The 16,956-nt window shown below is 37.0% G+C and overlaps 1 protein-coding gene across 2 annotated transcripts in view; it reads left to right on the top strand.

Moving 5' to 3' along the window:
- The window catches only part of RAVER2 (ribonucleoprotein, PTB binding 2), a 91,221-nt gene that overhangs the window by 42,628 nt on the left and 31,637 nt on the right, over positions 1–16,956 (top strand). For both annotated transcript variants that reach the window (XR_008958811.1, XM_026497435.4), the window contains exons 6-9: positions 4,066–4,151; positions 5,805–5,909; positions 6,071–6,182; positions 8,081–8,349. Coding sequence is in view for 1 of the 2 variants with exons in the window: in XM_026497435.4 (XP_026353220.2) it covers positions 4,066–4,151; positions 5,805–5,909; positions 6,071–6,182; positions 8,081–8,349 (572 nt within the window). In the remaining variant the exon portion in view is untranslated. The remainder of the gene's footprint in view (positions 1–4,065; positions 4,152–5,804; positions 5,910–6,070; positions 6,183–8,080; positions 8,350–16,956) is intronic.

Below are 16,956 nucleotides of genomic sequence, written 5' to 3'. Positions count from 1 at the left end.
TACTCTTTGGCTTCTTTCCACTCAGCTTATTGAGATACATTTATGTTGCTGCACGTATCAATATATTTTTTTTCTTTTTAATGAGTAGGATTCCATTCCACAATTTGCATATTCATTGATTTGCTGATGACCAGTTAGGTTATTTCTAGTTTGGGGTTATTACAAATAAAATTTCTTGAACATTTGTGTACTAGTCTTTATGTAGCCTTCGCTCTTATCTCTCACCAGTAAATTAGCTGTGGAGTGGCTGGAGCATAAGGTAGATGTATGTTTAAGTTACAGGAAACTGCCAACTCTTTTCCAGCGTGGTTAAACCACTTTGCATTCTCACCCATCACTGTCTAGGGCTGCAGTGTGCTCAGTCTTCTCACCAACACTTGACGTGTTAGTGCTTTAATTTTAGCCTTTCCGTTGGGTACCTGGTGCTATCTCACTGTGATTTTGAGTATTCCTTTCGACTGATGATTTTGAACATCTTTTAATATGCTAATAAACCATATTCATATCTTTTTTATATCTTTTTAAATGTTTTGCACATTTTAAAATTGAGTTCTCTTTTTCTTAAGTTGTAAGCGCTCTTTATTCTAGATGCAAGTCTGCCGTTGTATATATATGGATTTGCAAATATTTTTTCACTCCGTAAGATGTCCTTTGTTAACAATGTCTCTTGAAGAACAAAACTTATTATTTTGGCGAAGTCCAATTTATTATTTTTCTCTTATAATTTGTACGTCTTTTGCCAGATTTAAGAAATCTTTGCCAAATTTAAGGTCATTAAATGCTCTCTCATGTTTGAGAAGTTGTATAATTTTACCTTTTATATTTAGAGCTGGGGTTCATTTTGAGTTAATTTTTGTTTATGGTGTGAAGTAAAGTTCTAGGTTAATTTGTTTTTACAGTTGTTGCAACATCATTTATTAAAAAGGGTTACCCTTTTCCCACTGAACTTCCACTGAGGTTCACTGTATATGCGGGGCTCTGTTACGGACTCTCCCTTGTGTTCCATTGATCTAAATGTCTGTCTGTATCCCAGTGTGACATTATCTTGATAAATGTAGCTTTGCAATAAGCCCTGAAGTCAGTTAGTGTAAGCCCTCCAACTTTATTCCTCCTTTTTCAATTTGTTTTGCCTATCCTATGCCCTTCGAATTTATATATAAATTTTAGAACCAGCGTGTCAATTTCTATGAAAAATATCAGTAATTTGGTTGAGCTTGTGTTGAATCTATATAGAATTTGAGCAGAATTGACAGTGTTAAGGTTGAGCCATACGGTCCATTTCTCCATTTATTTAAGGTCTTCTTTAATTTGTTGCAGCAGTAATTTGTAGTTTTCAGGGTACAAATCTTACACATATTTTGCCAGATTTATCCATAGTATTCTACGTTTCTTGATATGATTTTAAATAGTTTTGCTTTTTAAATTTCAATTTTTCATATCATGTTGCTAGCATATATAAGTACAATTGTTTTTGTATCATATCTTGCAAACCTAGCTTATTATTTCTTGTAGGTTTTTGTTCTTAGGATTTTCTTTTTTTTTTAAAGATTTTATTTATTTATTCGACAGAGATAGAGACAGCCAGCGAGAGAGGGAACACAAGCAGGGGGAGTGGGAGATGAAGAAGCAGGCTCATAGCGGAGGAGCCTGATGTGGGGCTCGATCCCATAACGCTGGGATCATGCCCTGAGCCGAAGGCAGACGCCTAACTGCTGTGCCACCCAGGCGCCCCTGTTCTTAGGATTTTCTAACTAGACAATCATATAATCCACAGATAAACACAATTTTGTTTCTTTCCAATATGTATGCCTTCTACTCCTTTTTCTTGCCTTGCTGCAATAGACAGAAATTCCGGCATAGTTTGTGCATTGAACTGGTGAGAGTGGACAGCTTTGCTTTGTTTCTGACCTTAAGGAGAGAGCATTCATTCTTTTATTATGTCAGCTATAACTTTTTCACAGATTTTCTTTTTCAAGCTGGGAACTTTGCCTTCTATTTCTATGTTGCAAAGAAATTTTGTCATGATAATTGCGGGAATGTATCCAGTGATTTTTCTCCACTAACTGAGATGATCATGTGTATTTTTTTGTTTTTGTTTGGTCTGCTAGCGTGATGAATTACATTGACTTTTTCCATGTTAAGCCAACCTTTTATTCCTAGGATAAACCTCACTTGGTCATGACATATTCTAGTCCTTTTTATATCATGCTGATTGAAATTGTTGTTCAAGCCTTCTCGAGGAAGGGAGGATGGGGCACAGTGGGAGATCTAGCCAAGAACTAAGGGTAAGGGCAGTTAGATGTGAGGCTGTAGACATTTTCAGAGTGTTTTGATTTCAGTGGTGGTTGTTCTAAATTGGGAAATACTGTATTCATTAAAGCCGTGAAAAAATATTAATGTTTTGTAACAACGCACAGTGACTAACTGAAAAAAGAGAGGAGGTGGTGGTGAAATCTCTAACCATAATTGTGGATTTGTCTACTTTTTCACTTCTAGAAATTTTTGCCTTATATGTTTTGAAGCTTTGTTATTTGAGGCACATTTAAGATTGTTGTATCCTCTTGATGAATTGACCTCTTTATCACTATGAAATGCCCGGCTTTATCCCTCTTTCCTAATAAACAATCTGTCTTTATAAACAACTCATGCTGATGACCTAATCTTCCTACCACCAGTCGTGAAATGGACTCGTTCTAAAGAAAGTACTTTCTAATGGGCATTTTTCCAAAGATGAAATGGACTGGTTTAGCAAGTAATAAAACTTGAAATGTACTTTCGAAAACATGGGATAAACTTGTAGAGAGGTTATATATGTATAATATCCAAATATTTTTGATTGTTGGGTTAAATGCTTTTTTTAAAGACACTTATATTTTACCCCCCTTTTTCCTTAAAACAACACAACCCTTCCTTCCTTCCTCCCTCCCCCCTCCCCCTCTTCCCCCTCCCTTTCTTTCTTCCTTTTTCTTCCTTTCTTTTCTTTTTCTTTCCTTTCCTTTTCTTCCTTCCTTCCTTCCTTCCTTCCTTCCTCCTTTTCTTTCCTTTCTTTCCTTTTTGTCTGTCTGCCTTCCTTCCTTCCCTCCCTTCTAGCTCTACACCCACCGTGGGGCTTGAACTCACAACCCAGAGATGAAGAGTTGCATGAATCACATGTTCTACCAACTGAGCAAGCGAGGCGCCCTGAAATTAAATGTTTTTTGAAGTGCTTTCTATGACCATTTCCAGTTGCTTTATAATAATTAGATGAAATTACTTCATATATTTTCTATCTCATGGTCCTTTTTGTCTATATATTATTTATTCTGAAAACATCCCCCCCCCTTTTTAAAAAAGATTGATTGGAGAGAGAGTGTGTGTGCGCCTGTGGGGAGGGCCAGAGGGAGAGAGAAACTCTAAGCAGACTCCACACTGAGTAGAGCTGAACATGGGCTCCGTCTCACGACCCTGAGATCACAACCTGAGTTGAAACTACGAGTCAGTCCCTTAAAGGACTGAGCCACCCAGGTGGCCCTGTTCTGAAAACATCTCTTTTGATACATACTCTGGTAATTGTACTCAGGCAAACTTGTTAGAAAGTGTGGTTACCATTTATTCTTTTTATCAACTGTGTACAGTACTGTTTCTTTTGTTTTTGTGTTGTAAATATTTTTCTGTACATATATTCTTAAATGGATTGTAGGCTTTTCAAAGGAAAAGCCTTTCCTCCCCCACCGCCCACTCCCTGCCAAATTACCCCAAACACCTAACAAAAATAACTGAGCAAATAACATGGGTCGGTTAGTATTTTACTCAGTAAAAGAATTAGTTTAGTTGCTCTAAGCACTGGAGAAAGGAAAGGCTAGGTTTGGTGTTTTATTATGATGATAGGAGGGGTTGGAATTTTTAATAAAATTCTAGGTTTGAATCACAGGAAAGGGAGCTTGCCACTTTTTGTACAATGGCAAGCTCACTATATCATTGAACTTTGGATGAATTTGTTAAGTTTAAAAAAATATTTATTTGCCCTTTTTGGAGTTTGTTTTTATTATATCATAAAGTTAAATGTTTACTTTTATTTTCTTAAAGCAGTGCTCGGAACACCTCACAGCTTGCCCCATCTGATGAACCCATCCATCTCCCCCGCGTTTTTGCATTTGAATAAAACACATCAGGTATATAAATAGTGTTGAATACTGCAGTATGAAAACTTGGAATGACTCATTTGTTTGTTCTTAAAGTTTAAAATTCTCATGAAGTTAAACGAGTATTTTGTTTTTTAAACAAATCCTTAGTAATAACTATCGCTACATGAAAACATAATGAGTACATGAGATCAAATTAAGCTGATCCAAGCAGTATAGGTCCATCTATTGATCTCCGTTTATAGGGCATTAGGAAGGGAAGGAAGCGTATTTTGTGGTGTATTTTTCTAGAAAGAAGTGGTGAAAAACAAGTCTTCTGTGGTCTTAAACTATTTACAGAAAGAAAAAAATAAATGAACATGAACTCTTTATTCTTAAAATGTAATCTATATAAACATAATTCCTATAAGAATAAAAAATAATTGTTGTACTTTTTTCAGATTAGTGTTTTAAAATGTATTTGTGTGTGTAAACATAATGTGGGAGATAAGTGTACTCATTACGTCCCGGTGCTGCTGAGGGCTGTATCTCTGTAGCAGCCTAATTACAAATGCAACGTAATGCGGAACAGATGATCGATGGAGATTGAGTGAAGGAGCGTCTAGTCCTAAACACCAGCTTTTTGAGGGAAAGGCTAATCTTTTATTTCGCTTTCATTCTTAGAATCTAACGTAGGACCTTATATATTATAGGGTCTTTAGTCATTCATTTATTCCACATTGAGATTCCGACCTGTACTGGCCACTCTGCCGGTCCCTGCGGCTATAGCACCGAACAAAACTGTTCCTAGTCCTTGTTCTTAAAGAATTTCGACAAATATAGAAAACACATGTGAATTACAGTGAGGTGTGAGGAGTGACAGGAGAGGGGAGCTCAGAGTATTGACGATATTCTCTTTATTTTAGAATCAAGACTAGAATGTGCCATTTTGCCCGGGGGGCTTGTCCAAGCTGCCTCTCGTGCTCATTGAACGTCACTGTCCCAGCAACAGTGGCCTGCTTTTGGTCCTCAGAGGACCTTGATCCCCTCTCCTTGGGGCTTTGCTCCCCTGCTGTTCCTTCTGCCTGGAATGCTCCCCGCCCCAACACCACCGAAGTCCCCCCGACGTAGCCTAGGTACTTCGCCACAGCCTTTAGGTCTCTGCGTGAGAGTTAGCTCCTTGGGGAAAGCTTCCTTGAATTTACTAATCTAGATCAAATCCCCAGCTGTCCTCCGAGCTCCTGTGCGTTTCCTCCATATGCTCATCACCATTCGTAATTCTATGTTTTTATAATTAATGTTTCCCTTCCCCAGGAGCCTCTAAGATCCTTGAGGACAGGTCGTATTTTGCATTTCTCACTATGTAGCACGGTGCCTGGCACAAAGAAAGTGCTCAATAAATATTTGTTGGATGATTAAATGAATAAATAAATGATTGAATGACATTGAAATGAAAGCCAAAAAGGGGGAAGAAGGATGAAAGAAAAAAAGGAGAGGATGTGGAGTTAGTTTCATGACTGCATGGTCACATCTTGTATATTATTAAAAGAATTAAGTAGTGTTGCCTAAAGTGGGAAACTGGCATATTAAGAAGCTGTGGCTTTTGCTCAGATCAGCTGGAGAATTGAACTTTAAAATGAATTGGGTTCTGTGACAAGTAGCTTTCCAAAGTTAAACTAATGGGATGCTTTATCATTTTCACAGAGCACAGTTATGGGTGGTACTTCCAATTTATTCCTTCAGAATCTTTCTCACGTACCACTGGCACAGCAGCAATTAATGAAGTTTGAAAATATTCATACTAACAACGTAAGTATGGAATTATTTTTTTCTTTTGAGTTGAATTCATTCCTTTTCTAGATTCAGGCTGCTGGTCAGATTGTTGATGAGTTTTCACATGTGTAGCCTTTTCATGAGATGATCCCCCATGGCCACGGGCAGAAGTCTTACTTTCTTTTCTTCTTTTGCAGAAACCAGGCTTACTTGGAGACCCCCCAGCCATGGTACTTCAAAGCGCAGTAGGGATAGGGTCAGCACTTCCTTTGAAAACAGAGTTGGGTCCTCATGGAGAAGCACATAAAAGTAAATGATATGCATTTACTGAGCAATCAGTAAACAGATTTGAGATTTAAAGATGGTTTACCTATATTCTGCTTTTAGTTACAGAAAGGTCAAAGTTGAGTTTTATTCAGTCATTTAAAATTTTAAGAGCCCTCTTGGCTTGTCTATTTTTAATATTAGAGAACTATTGATAAGTTATTGATGGACTTGCTTCCATGCCAAGATCACCCTTTCCCTGTTGGATATGCTTTAATATTTGATGAAGGTTCACAGCAGCATGAGGCAAAGACATAGACCCCTTTGAGGCTGACAGGCTGCCCGCTGGGCTGACAACATGTTACATAGGTATCCATTTAATTTTTGCCTGAATAAGAAACGCTTAGCTTTTAAGGAAATATGTGGTATTTTGATGTAAACTTTGATTATTTACTTGATTATGATATTTTTTAAATGAGATCTCCAAACTAGTAGTAGAAGAAAAATAGTGACATGTGTACATTGTGCTTCTGAAAAGATGACAAATTTAAACAAAACCATTATTTTTTAGAAAAACAAGAGCATGTGGTGTATTATACCAAGATTTCTTATTTGAATGCAATTTCGAAAGGTACTTTCAGTTTGAAGTGTAATTGAAATTTGTTTGAAGTGATTATGCTGGGAAAACAGAAGGGCCACCAGTAATAATAATAATTTCAAAAGTCAGTTAAATACGGGTAGTATATTTAGCCTCTGCATAAAACCAGTGAGTCAAATGATTGAATGAGTTAATCAGTTCTGACTGTTGGAATTGACTGCACGGAAGTTGAACTAGGATACAGACAGTCGTAGAAACTTTTATGGTATGGTGAGGCCTATTCTAAATATTAAATTTGGTATCACTAAAAGGTTATGCAAATGTTTATTATTTGTGTTGGATTAAATAATAGGCCATTTGCTTTCACACGCACTGCTTTAAGAACATTGAAAAGTCAGTGTCCAAATAAATACATTGCTAAAAGAACTTAAGTAACCACCTCTAAGTATTTAGGACTAGAGATAATTAAAGCAATTTGTGTAGTGAATTTGTAAAATATGAATTAGACTTAAAGTAGTTCTCAAAATGAGCTCTTTTCATTTTGAAGTACAGATTTTTAAAAAGTGGAATGGCTCAGCATTTTCCTATTAAGACTTTCATTCCTTCCAGAATTTATTTCCTGTAAATAAAAATGTAAAACTTTGTGTTAAATTTGGTGCCTGTCTATTCACAAATATTGATGTTTTTTTAAACCAGTGGTGTGCTGATGTTTAAAAACCAGCTCTCTGGGTTAAAAAAAAAATAGTCTTGATTTCTGTAGCGTTCGTGGAGCTCCTTGTGTAAACACTACCACTCATAGCCAGTTGCACGCTACCCGCGTGAAGGCATTGAATGCAGGAGCTGGGAAAAGATCGCACAGCCAACCATTATGACCTGGTGCAGGTCAGCCGATCAGATTTATTGTTGGATTTAACTTTACCAATTTTTAAGTGTCAGAGACCTTTTTTTAACTGAAGACATATTTAATTATTCCCTTCAAATATGGAAGCAGGCGATTTACAGTGATTGAGCATAAAAAAGAAGGCACCTGCTATAACTTAAGTACCAAAGAATACATACCTCTTGCTCTCAAATTCTAAAATTTGAAAGTTAGAGTTAAAAAATATCCTCGATATTATCCTGGAAGTTGTTGAAAATAAGAAAAGCAGGATTACTGCTAGAGGTGTTTGCTTTTCCGTATAGGAACTTGCTACTTTACACCCACTGACTTCACCTGAGCTAACTGTTCTCTACCAGATACAGAATAGGCTTCTCCACATCTCCCCCAGACGTTAACACAGCCGGAGGACTGTCGCGAATGGCTCTTGTCTAACCAAAAGCTTCTTGCGTTTGTGGTTCGCTACAGCGTCTCATCTGATTCCAACTCAAACAACCGTAACAGCTGGAATGGGCATATTACCATTCTTTCCAAATCAGCACATTGCTGGACAGGCTGGGCCAGGGCACGGGAATACTCAGGAGAAACAGCCAGCCTCGGTGGGGAAGACAGAAGGAAATTTCTCAGGGTCACAGGCTTATCTTCAGAGCTTTCCAAACCTGACTGCTGGAGGCTTGCTGACGGGACACCATAAGCAACAGCAAAGTCAACCAAGAGGCACGGAGATAAGTTCCGGGGTAAGAAAACTGTGTGTTTATGCATACACACACACACATGTACACACACACGTGTACATGTGTGTACTACATGTATGTAGATACTATGCAGGAATATATATATATGCATGTTTTTTTAAAGATTTTATTTATTTATTGGACAGAGAGAGACACAGCGAGAGAGGGAACACCAGCAGGGGGAGAGGGAGAGGGAGAGGGAGAGGGAGAAGCAGGCTTCCCGGTGAGCAGGGGGCCTGATGTGGGGCTCGATCCCAGGACCCTGGGATCATGACCTGAGCCGAAGGCAGCCGCTTAACGACTGAGCCACCCAGGTGTCCCTGCATGTATATTCTTTTAAAATTTTATCTAAATTTCTAATTATCTAAAATTCTAATTTTAGAAGATTCTAAATTGGGGGTTATTTTACAGGTGGTATAATTTATGAAGTATCATAAAGCATCTTAACTATTTTTAAATGTCAAAGAAAGTTAATAGACTTAAAGTATATAAATATGGATTGCAAACTGGATAATTGATATATCAATGACATGATTTTTTCAGTGTGTATTTCTCAAAATAGAAGAAAATATTGCCCTCTTAAAAAAACCCTGTTATGGGGGCGCTTGGGTGGCACAGCGGTTAAGCGTCTGCCTTTGGCTCAGGGCGTGATCCCGGGGTCCTCTGCTATGAGCCTGCTTCTTCCTCTCCCACTCTGCCTGCTTGTGTTCCCTCTCTCGCTGGCTGTCTCTATCTCTGTCAAATAAATAAATAAAATCTTTTAAAAAAAAAAGTCTGTTATTATAAAATAATTTAAATAGGGATTCTTTATTATAGATTCTATATATTATATAGAATATATTATAGATTATTTTAGATTACATCACAAAAAGTCTAGTTAATATTATAGATTCTATATATTCTAAAAAGTTTGAGATACTAAAAAATGCTTGATGTTTTACAAATGAAATATAAACAAGTTCAAAATTTTATAGTTTGGAAAATCTTAAGAGTGCCATTAATACTTATATAATTATATGATATTTATGAGGCTTTCTAAGTAAATAATGTTTTTCAAAATATATTTGTTTTCTGGGGCGCCTGGGTGGCACAGTGGTTAAGCGTCTGCCTTCGGCTCAGGGCGTGATCCCGGCGTTATGGGATCGAGCCCCACATCAGGCTCCTCCGCCATGAGCCTGCTTCTTCCTCTCCCACTCCCCCTGCTTGTGTTCCCTCTCTCGCTGGCTGTCTCTATCTCTGTCGAATAAATAAAATCTTTAAAATATATATATATATATATATATTTGTTTTCTACTTTAAACGTATACTCTATTGCTAATTAGGGTATTATTTTAATATTTGAAGGCAAAACCAATTTTATTTTATCTAAAAAATGTCAAAGTCCATTATTAAACTCTGGTCTACTCAAAAGAATCTAACCGCTGTTTTAATTCTGGAAGATTTCACCCAGTTATTTTATTGATTCTTAGACCAGTGACATTTGTTTGTTTGTTTGTTTTAGAAGATTTTATTTATTTATTTGAGAGAGAGAGAGTGAGCAGGAGCTGAGAGGAGAGGGAGAGGCAGTCTCCCTGCTGAGCAGGGAGCCAGACACGGGGCTTGATCCCAGGACCGAGATCATGACCTGAGTGGAAGGCAGATGCTTAACCAACTGAGCCACCCAGGCACCCCTAGGCCAGTGACATTTGTAAATGTTATCATTGATAGGTAGAATAAAGTACATTTAGTTTTTATTCATACCCTGAAATACCCTTTGGTCTGTAAGTAGTATAAAACTCTATATAGTTATAAGCAGCATGTGAGGGAAAAAAATTCATGTAGTTGGCTATTTTCAAATGTTAAAATAATAATACTGAATTTGGAGGAGGTTTTATTGTCAACTAGTCATAGCAGCAGGTATGGATAGAATGCTCTGCGATTGTTCATTGAGAAAGCTAAGGCAATTCTTCCAGAATAAATTTTAAAAATTTATCTGCAGTATTAATTTCTTGGGTTGTTGAGGGAAACTGAACAAATAGAACTTCTATATGACTGTGCTATGTCTTTTTGCACAAAAAACACCAGATTTCAGAAAAGCTTGATTTAAGGTGATTCACGTAATGGGCAGAGTCTTTCAGGAAGAAAACAGCCAAAGTGGCCCAGGGCCTGGAAAACAGGTTCTGTGGAAAGAATTGTGGGAAATGGATACGTGTAACTCAGAAAGGGAGGACCAGCTGGATATACATTTAAAAAATATACTCTCAGACTAGTCACATGGTAATTTGTGTTTGACCAGTAGGCAGACCTAGTCCAATAAGTGCGACATACAATAAGGCAAATCTAGGCTGAATATAACAAAGACCAGCTGAAGCTTTCGAACAAAGAAAAAGCTGAAAATAACTAAGCAGATCGCTGGTGAGCATTGGGGCGGTCTGTTGTGGAGTGATTCCTCTGACAGAAGGGGTTTGAACCAGGTCATCTCAAAGTCAGTTTTCCAAGAATGTAACAAGATTTTTGACTTTTCTAAACATAATTGGTTTAACTTGGCTTTAGGTTTTTAGACCGGCATTTTTAAGAAATTTTTTTTATTAAGGTATAATTGACATACAGCGTTACATGAGTCTCAGGAATATAACATAATGATTTGACATTTGCATGTATTACAAAATGATCACCACAGAAAGTCTAGTTAACATCCGTTACCATACATGGTTATAACTTTTTTTTCTTGTGAGAACTTTTAAGATCTGTTCTCTTAGCAACTTTCCAACATACAGCACGGTATTATTCACTGCCGCCCCCGTGCTGTACGTTACAGCCCCATGACTTACTTATTTCATAACTGGCTCTTTGTACCTTTTGGCTTCTTTGACCCATTTTGCCCACACTGCCTCTGACAACCACCAATCTGTTTTCTGTATCTGTGAACTCGTTTTGTTTTTTGATTCTACATATAAGTGAGATCATATGGTGCTTGTATGTCTCTGTTTGACTTTTCTTCACTTAGCATAATGCCCTCAAGGTCCATCCATGTTATCACAAATAGCAAGGTTTCCTTCTTATTTAAGGCTGAATATATACACACATTTTCTTTATTCATCCATCAAAGAGCGCTGATGTTTTCGTATCTTGGCTGTTGGGAATAGTGCTGCAGTGAACATGGGAGTGCATGGTCTCTTTGAGACAGTGATTTCACTTCCTGTGAATATATACCCAGAGGTGGTATTACTGGATCATATGGTAGTTCTTTTTATTATTTTACGAACTTCCCTACTATTTCCCATTATGGCTGTATCCATTTTCTCCTATACAGTAAATTGTGTTTTCATTTTGTCGATAGTTTCCTTTGCTGTACAGAAGCTTTTTAGTTTGACGTAGTCCCACTTGTTTATTTTTGCTTTTTTGCCTATACTTTTTGTGTCATGTTCAAAAAATCTTTGCCAAGACTAACGTCAAGAAACTTTTCCCCTATATTTTCTTCTAGGGATTTTATGGCTTCAGGTCTTATCTTTAAGTCTTTAATCCAATTTGAATGAATTCTTATGTATGGTGTGAGATCCTAGTACAACCTCTTTCTTTAGTGTATAGATGTCCGATTTTCCCATCACCACTTATTAGACTGTCCTTTCCCATTGTGAATTCCTGACTCCCTTGTCAAAGATTCGTTGACTACATATGTGTGTGTTTATGTCTGAGCTAGCTCATTTGATCATGGTGTACAGTTTCTCTATTGTTAAATTTGGATTGCTAGTATTTTGTTGAGGATTTTTGCATCTGTGTTCATCAGGGATATTAGTCTGTAATTTTTTTTTTCTTGTAATGTTCTTGTCTGGCTTTGGTCTGAAGATGATGTTGGCCTCATTAAATAAAATAGGAAATGTTCCCTCCTCTTCAACTTTTTAGAAGAGTTTCAGAAGAAATGGCATTAATTTTTCTTTAAATTCACCGGTGAAGCCATCTGGTCCTGATATTTTCATTGTTGGGAGGTTTTTGATTACTTCTTATCTCACTATTGGTCTGATAAGATTTTCTATGTCTTTATTATTTGGTCTTGGTAGGTTGTAAGTTTCCAGGAATGTATCCCTTTTTTTTTTCCTGGGTTATCCAGTTTGTTGGAATGTATTTCTTGGTAACAGTCTCTTACGATCCTTTATATTTCTGTGGTATCAGTTTTAATGTCTCCTCTTTCATTTGTAACTATTTGAGTTCTCTCTTTTGGTTAGTCTAGTGAAAGGTTTCTCTATTTTGTTTATCTCTTCAAAACTCCAACACTTAGTTTCATGGATCTGTCTTTCTAGAAAGTCTTTCATTTCTGTTCTAACCTTCTTCTTTTCTCCTTTCTGCTAATTGTGGGCTTAGTCTGTTCTTCTTTTTCTAGTTCCTTGATGTATAATGTTAGGTTGTTTGAGATCTTTCTTTTTTCTTCTTGTAGGCATTGCTATAAATTTCCCTCTTAGAACTGCTTTTGCTGTATCCCATAAGTTTTGTATGCTATGTTTCCATTTTCATTGGTCTCAAGATATTTTTTGAGTTCTCTTTTGATTTCCTCCTTGACCTGTGGGTTGTTCAGGAGTGTGTTGTTTAGTTTTCTGTATATCTGTGCATTCTCCAGTTTCCCTCCTGTTATTGATTTCTAGTTTCATACCATTGTGGTCGGAACAACACGTGATATGGTTTCAGAATTCTTAAATTTGTTCAGACTTGTTTTGTGATCCAACATATCTATTTTTTTCTTTTCTTTCTTTCTTTTTGTCTCTTTTTCTCTCTGTCTGCTTCTGCTTTTGGTGTCAGACCCAAAAAAACACTGGCAAATTCAGTATCATGAAGCAGTCTACCTAAGCTTTTAAGAGCTTTATAATTTTAGCTCTTGCATTTAGGTCTTTGATTTTTTTTTTTAAAGATTTTATTTATTTATTTGACAGAGATAGAGACAGCCAGCAAAAGAGGGAACATAAGCAGGGGGAGTAGGAGAGGAAGAAGCAGGCTCACAGCGGAGGAGCCTGATGTGGGGCTGGATCCCAGAACGCCGGGATCACGCCCTGAGCCGAAGGCAGACGCTTAACGACTGAGCCACCCAGGCACCCCTAGGTCTTTGATCTTTGAGTTAATTTTTGTATATGGTGTAAGGTGAGAATCTGCTTTATCCTTTCACATGAGATATCCAGATTTCCCAGCACTTTTGTTGAAAAGACTGTCCTTTCCCCACTGAATAATCTTGACACTCTTGACAAAAATCATTTAACCATATATTCAGGGACTTACTTCTGGATTTTCTGTTCTGTTCCATTTGTCTGTATGTCTTTATGCCAGTACTACACTGTTGAGATTACTGTAGCTTTGTAGTGAGTTTGAAATCACAAAATATGAGCCTTCCATTCTTGTTCCTATTTTTCACTCTTTTCAACATTGTTTTGACTATTTGTGGTCCCTTGAAATGCCATATGAATTTTAGGGTGGATTTTTCTTTTTCTGAACAAAAAAAAGGTTGGAATTTTATAGGGACTGTATCGAATCTCTAGGTCACTCTGGTTAATACTGACATTTTAACGATACATCTTCTAATCCATGTACATGAGATGCCTTTCCTTTTATTTATGTCTTTTAATCCAGTAATATTTTTAAATTTTTCTTAAGATTTATCTATTTTAGAGAGAGTGTGTGGGGGGAGGGGCAGAGGGAGAGGGAGAGAGAGAATCTCAAGCAGACTCCACACTGAGTGCAGAGCCACACATAGGGCTTGATCCCAGGACCCCAAGATTATGACCTGAGCTGAAACCAGGAGTTGGACACTAAACCAACTGAGCCACCTAGGTGCCCCTGTTTTTAACATTTTTAATATTTAATACAGTGTATTCAAAATATTAGTTCAAAATGTAATATATACTGAACTATTAAGATATTTTACATTCTTTGGTACTAACTCTTTGAGAGTTAGTATATATTTTACATTCTGCATACATCTCAGCTTAAACCACATTTCTTATGCTCAGTAGTCATGTGTAGCTAGTAGCTACCATGTCGGACAGGGCAGTCAGATATTTTCATGGCTTATCCCTCACTTTATTGAGATTTTTGCTTAAATATCACTTTCAGCAATGTTGTGTAGTTTTTAGTGAGTAAGTATTTTTCTTCCTTGGTTCAGTTATTCCTTTTTTTTTTCTTCTTTTTTTTTTTGGTTCAGTTAATTCCTAAGAGTTCTTTCTTGATTGTTGTAAATGGAATTGTTTTGTTAATTTCTTTTTGGATTGTTCATTGTTAGTGTATTGAAATGCAACTGATTTTTGTATGTTGATTTTATATCCTGCAACTTTGCTGAATTCACTTATTCTAACAGTTTGTGCCTGTGTATTTGTAACATTTAGGGTTTTCATGCATCTGCAAGCAGAAATCACTTTACTTCTTCCACTCTAGTTTGGATGTCTTTTATTTCTTTTTCCTACTTAATTGTTCTGGCTAAAACTTCCAATATTATGTTGAGCAGAAGTGGTGAAAGCAGATAGCTTTGTCTTGTTCTTGTTAGAGGGAAAGATTTCAGTCTTTTACTATTGAATATGTTGTTGACTTTTCATATATAACGTCTCCTATATTAGGGTAGCTTCCTTCTATTTCAACTTTGCTGAGTGTGTTGAATTTTATTTTGTTTTTTTAAAAGATTTTATTTATGTATTTGAGTGAGAGAGAGAGAGCACAAGCAAGGGGAGCTGCAGAGGGAGAGGGAGAAGCAGGCTCCCTGCACGGGCTCAATCCCAGGACCCTGAGATCATGACCTGAGCTAAAGGCAGATGCTTAACCGACTGAGCCACTCAGGTGCCCCGAGTGTGTTGAATTTTAATCATGAAAGCATGTTGAATTTTGTCAAATGCTTTTCCTGCATCAGTTGCAGTGATTGTGGTTTTTTTCTACATTCTGTTAATGTAGTGTATTATGTTGAATGACTTTTGTATATTGAACCATCCTTGCATTCTAGGAATAAATCCCAGTTGGTTATGGTGTATAATCCTTTTAATAAGCTACTGAATTTGGTTTGCTACTGTTTTGTTTGTGGTTTTGGCACCAGTATTTATAAGGGGTATTAGTCTATAGTTCTCTTTCTTTTTTGTGGTGTCTGGCTTTGATACTAGGACAATGCTGGAAGTATTCTCCATCAGTTTTGTGGAAGAGTTTGAGAAGAATTGGTGTTAATTCCTCTTAAAGTGTTTTGTTGAATAGTGATTCAAAGGGGCACATGCACCCCAATGTTTATAGCAGCAATGTCCGCAATAGCCAAACTATGGAAAGAGCCCAGATGTCCATCAACAGATGACTGGATAAAGAAGAATGAATACACACACACACACACACACACACACTAGACTATTAGCCATCAAAAGAATGAAATCTTGCCATTTGCAATGACGTGGATGGAACTAGAGGGTATTATGCTAAGCGAAATAAGTCAGAGAAAGACAAAAATCATATGATTTCACTCCCATGTGGAATTTAAGAGACAAAACAGATGAACATAAGGGAAGGAAAGGAAAAATAAGACAAAATCAGAGAGTGAGGCAAACCATAAGAGACTCTTAACTCCAGGAAACAAATTAAGCATTGCTGTAAGGGAGGTGGGTGCGGGGATGGGGTAACTGGGTGATGGGCATTAAGGAGGGCACTTGATGGAATGAGCAGTGGGTGTTTTATGCAACTGATGAATCACTAAACTCTACCTCTGAAACTAATAATACACTGCATGTTAATTAATTGATTTTAAATTTAAAAATAAATCAAAATAAATGTTTTGTTGAATTACCCAGTGAAGCTATTTGGTTCAGGGCTTTTTTGTTGTTGTCGCTGGCACACTGTATTTTTAAAAATTTTATAAGTGATTCTCTTTCATAGCTGGAGTTGAGAACCCCTGATAGGATAGAATCTGATTACCTTGCTAGTCTAAGTACTTTAGCAACAAAATCTGAGAGTATTTTGCTGGCTACCTTTACTCAGTCACTGAGTTCTCTCTGGGGCACTGTCTTTCCTCATGCTATACACTTTCCTTTGGCAAATATGTAATGGTTTTAACTCCCACCTAGAATCTTATGGTTCCATCTTAGACTTCTTTTGAGCTATCATATCTACTTGACTGTGAATTTCTTAATGGCAGTATTCCTGTCTTACTCATTTTAGTATTATCAGTGCTTACCACAGCACCTGGAGCATGGTAAACATTCAGTAAGCACATTTGAATAGATAAATACATATGTATCTGTGATTTACATATCACAGGCAAATCTGGACTTCTTTGGGGCTTATGAAGATGTATGAGACAGATTTCTCAGTCCAAATACAACAATATTGGTCAGACAAAGAATAAATAAAAGGAGTTGTGGCTCTCGAATATAGAAACAAGCACTTGAGATTATACTTCATTCTGTTCAGGGAACAAAATAAAAATTAATTTGAAATTAAAATTTAGCTGCTAGCTTTAATTATAGTAACTTGAATTGTCTTATTTAAAATTTTTTTTTTTTTTAAGATTTTATTTATTTATTCAACAGAGACAGAGACAGCCAGCGAGAGAGGGAACACAAGCAGGGGGAGTGGGAGAGGAAGAAGCAGGCTCATAGCGGAGGAGCCTGACGTGGGGCTCGATCCCAGAAC

The sequence above is a fragment of the Ursus arctos genome, unplaced genomic scaffold (assembly GCF_023065955.2).
Source record: "Ursus arctos isolate Adak ecotype North America unplaced genomic scaffold, UrsArc2.0 scaffold_12, whole genome shotgun sequence".
Lineage (NCBI taxonomy): Eukaryota > Metazoa > Chordata > Mammalia > Carnivora > Ursidae > Ursus > Ursus arctos.
The sequence above is the reverse complement of the archived record's forward strand: the minus strand, read 5'-3'. Positions and strand labels throughout refer to the sequence as shown.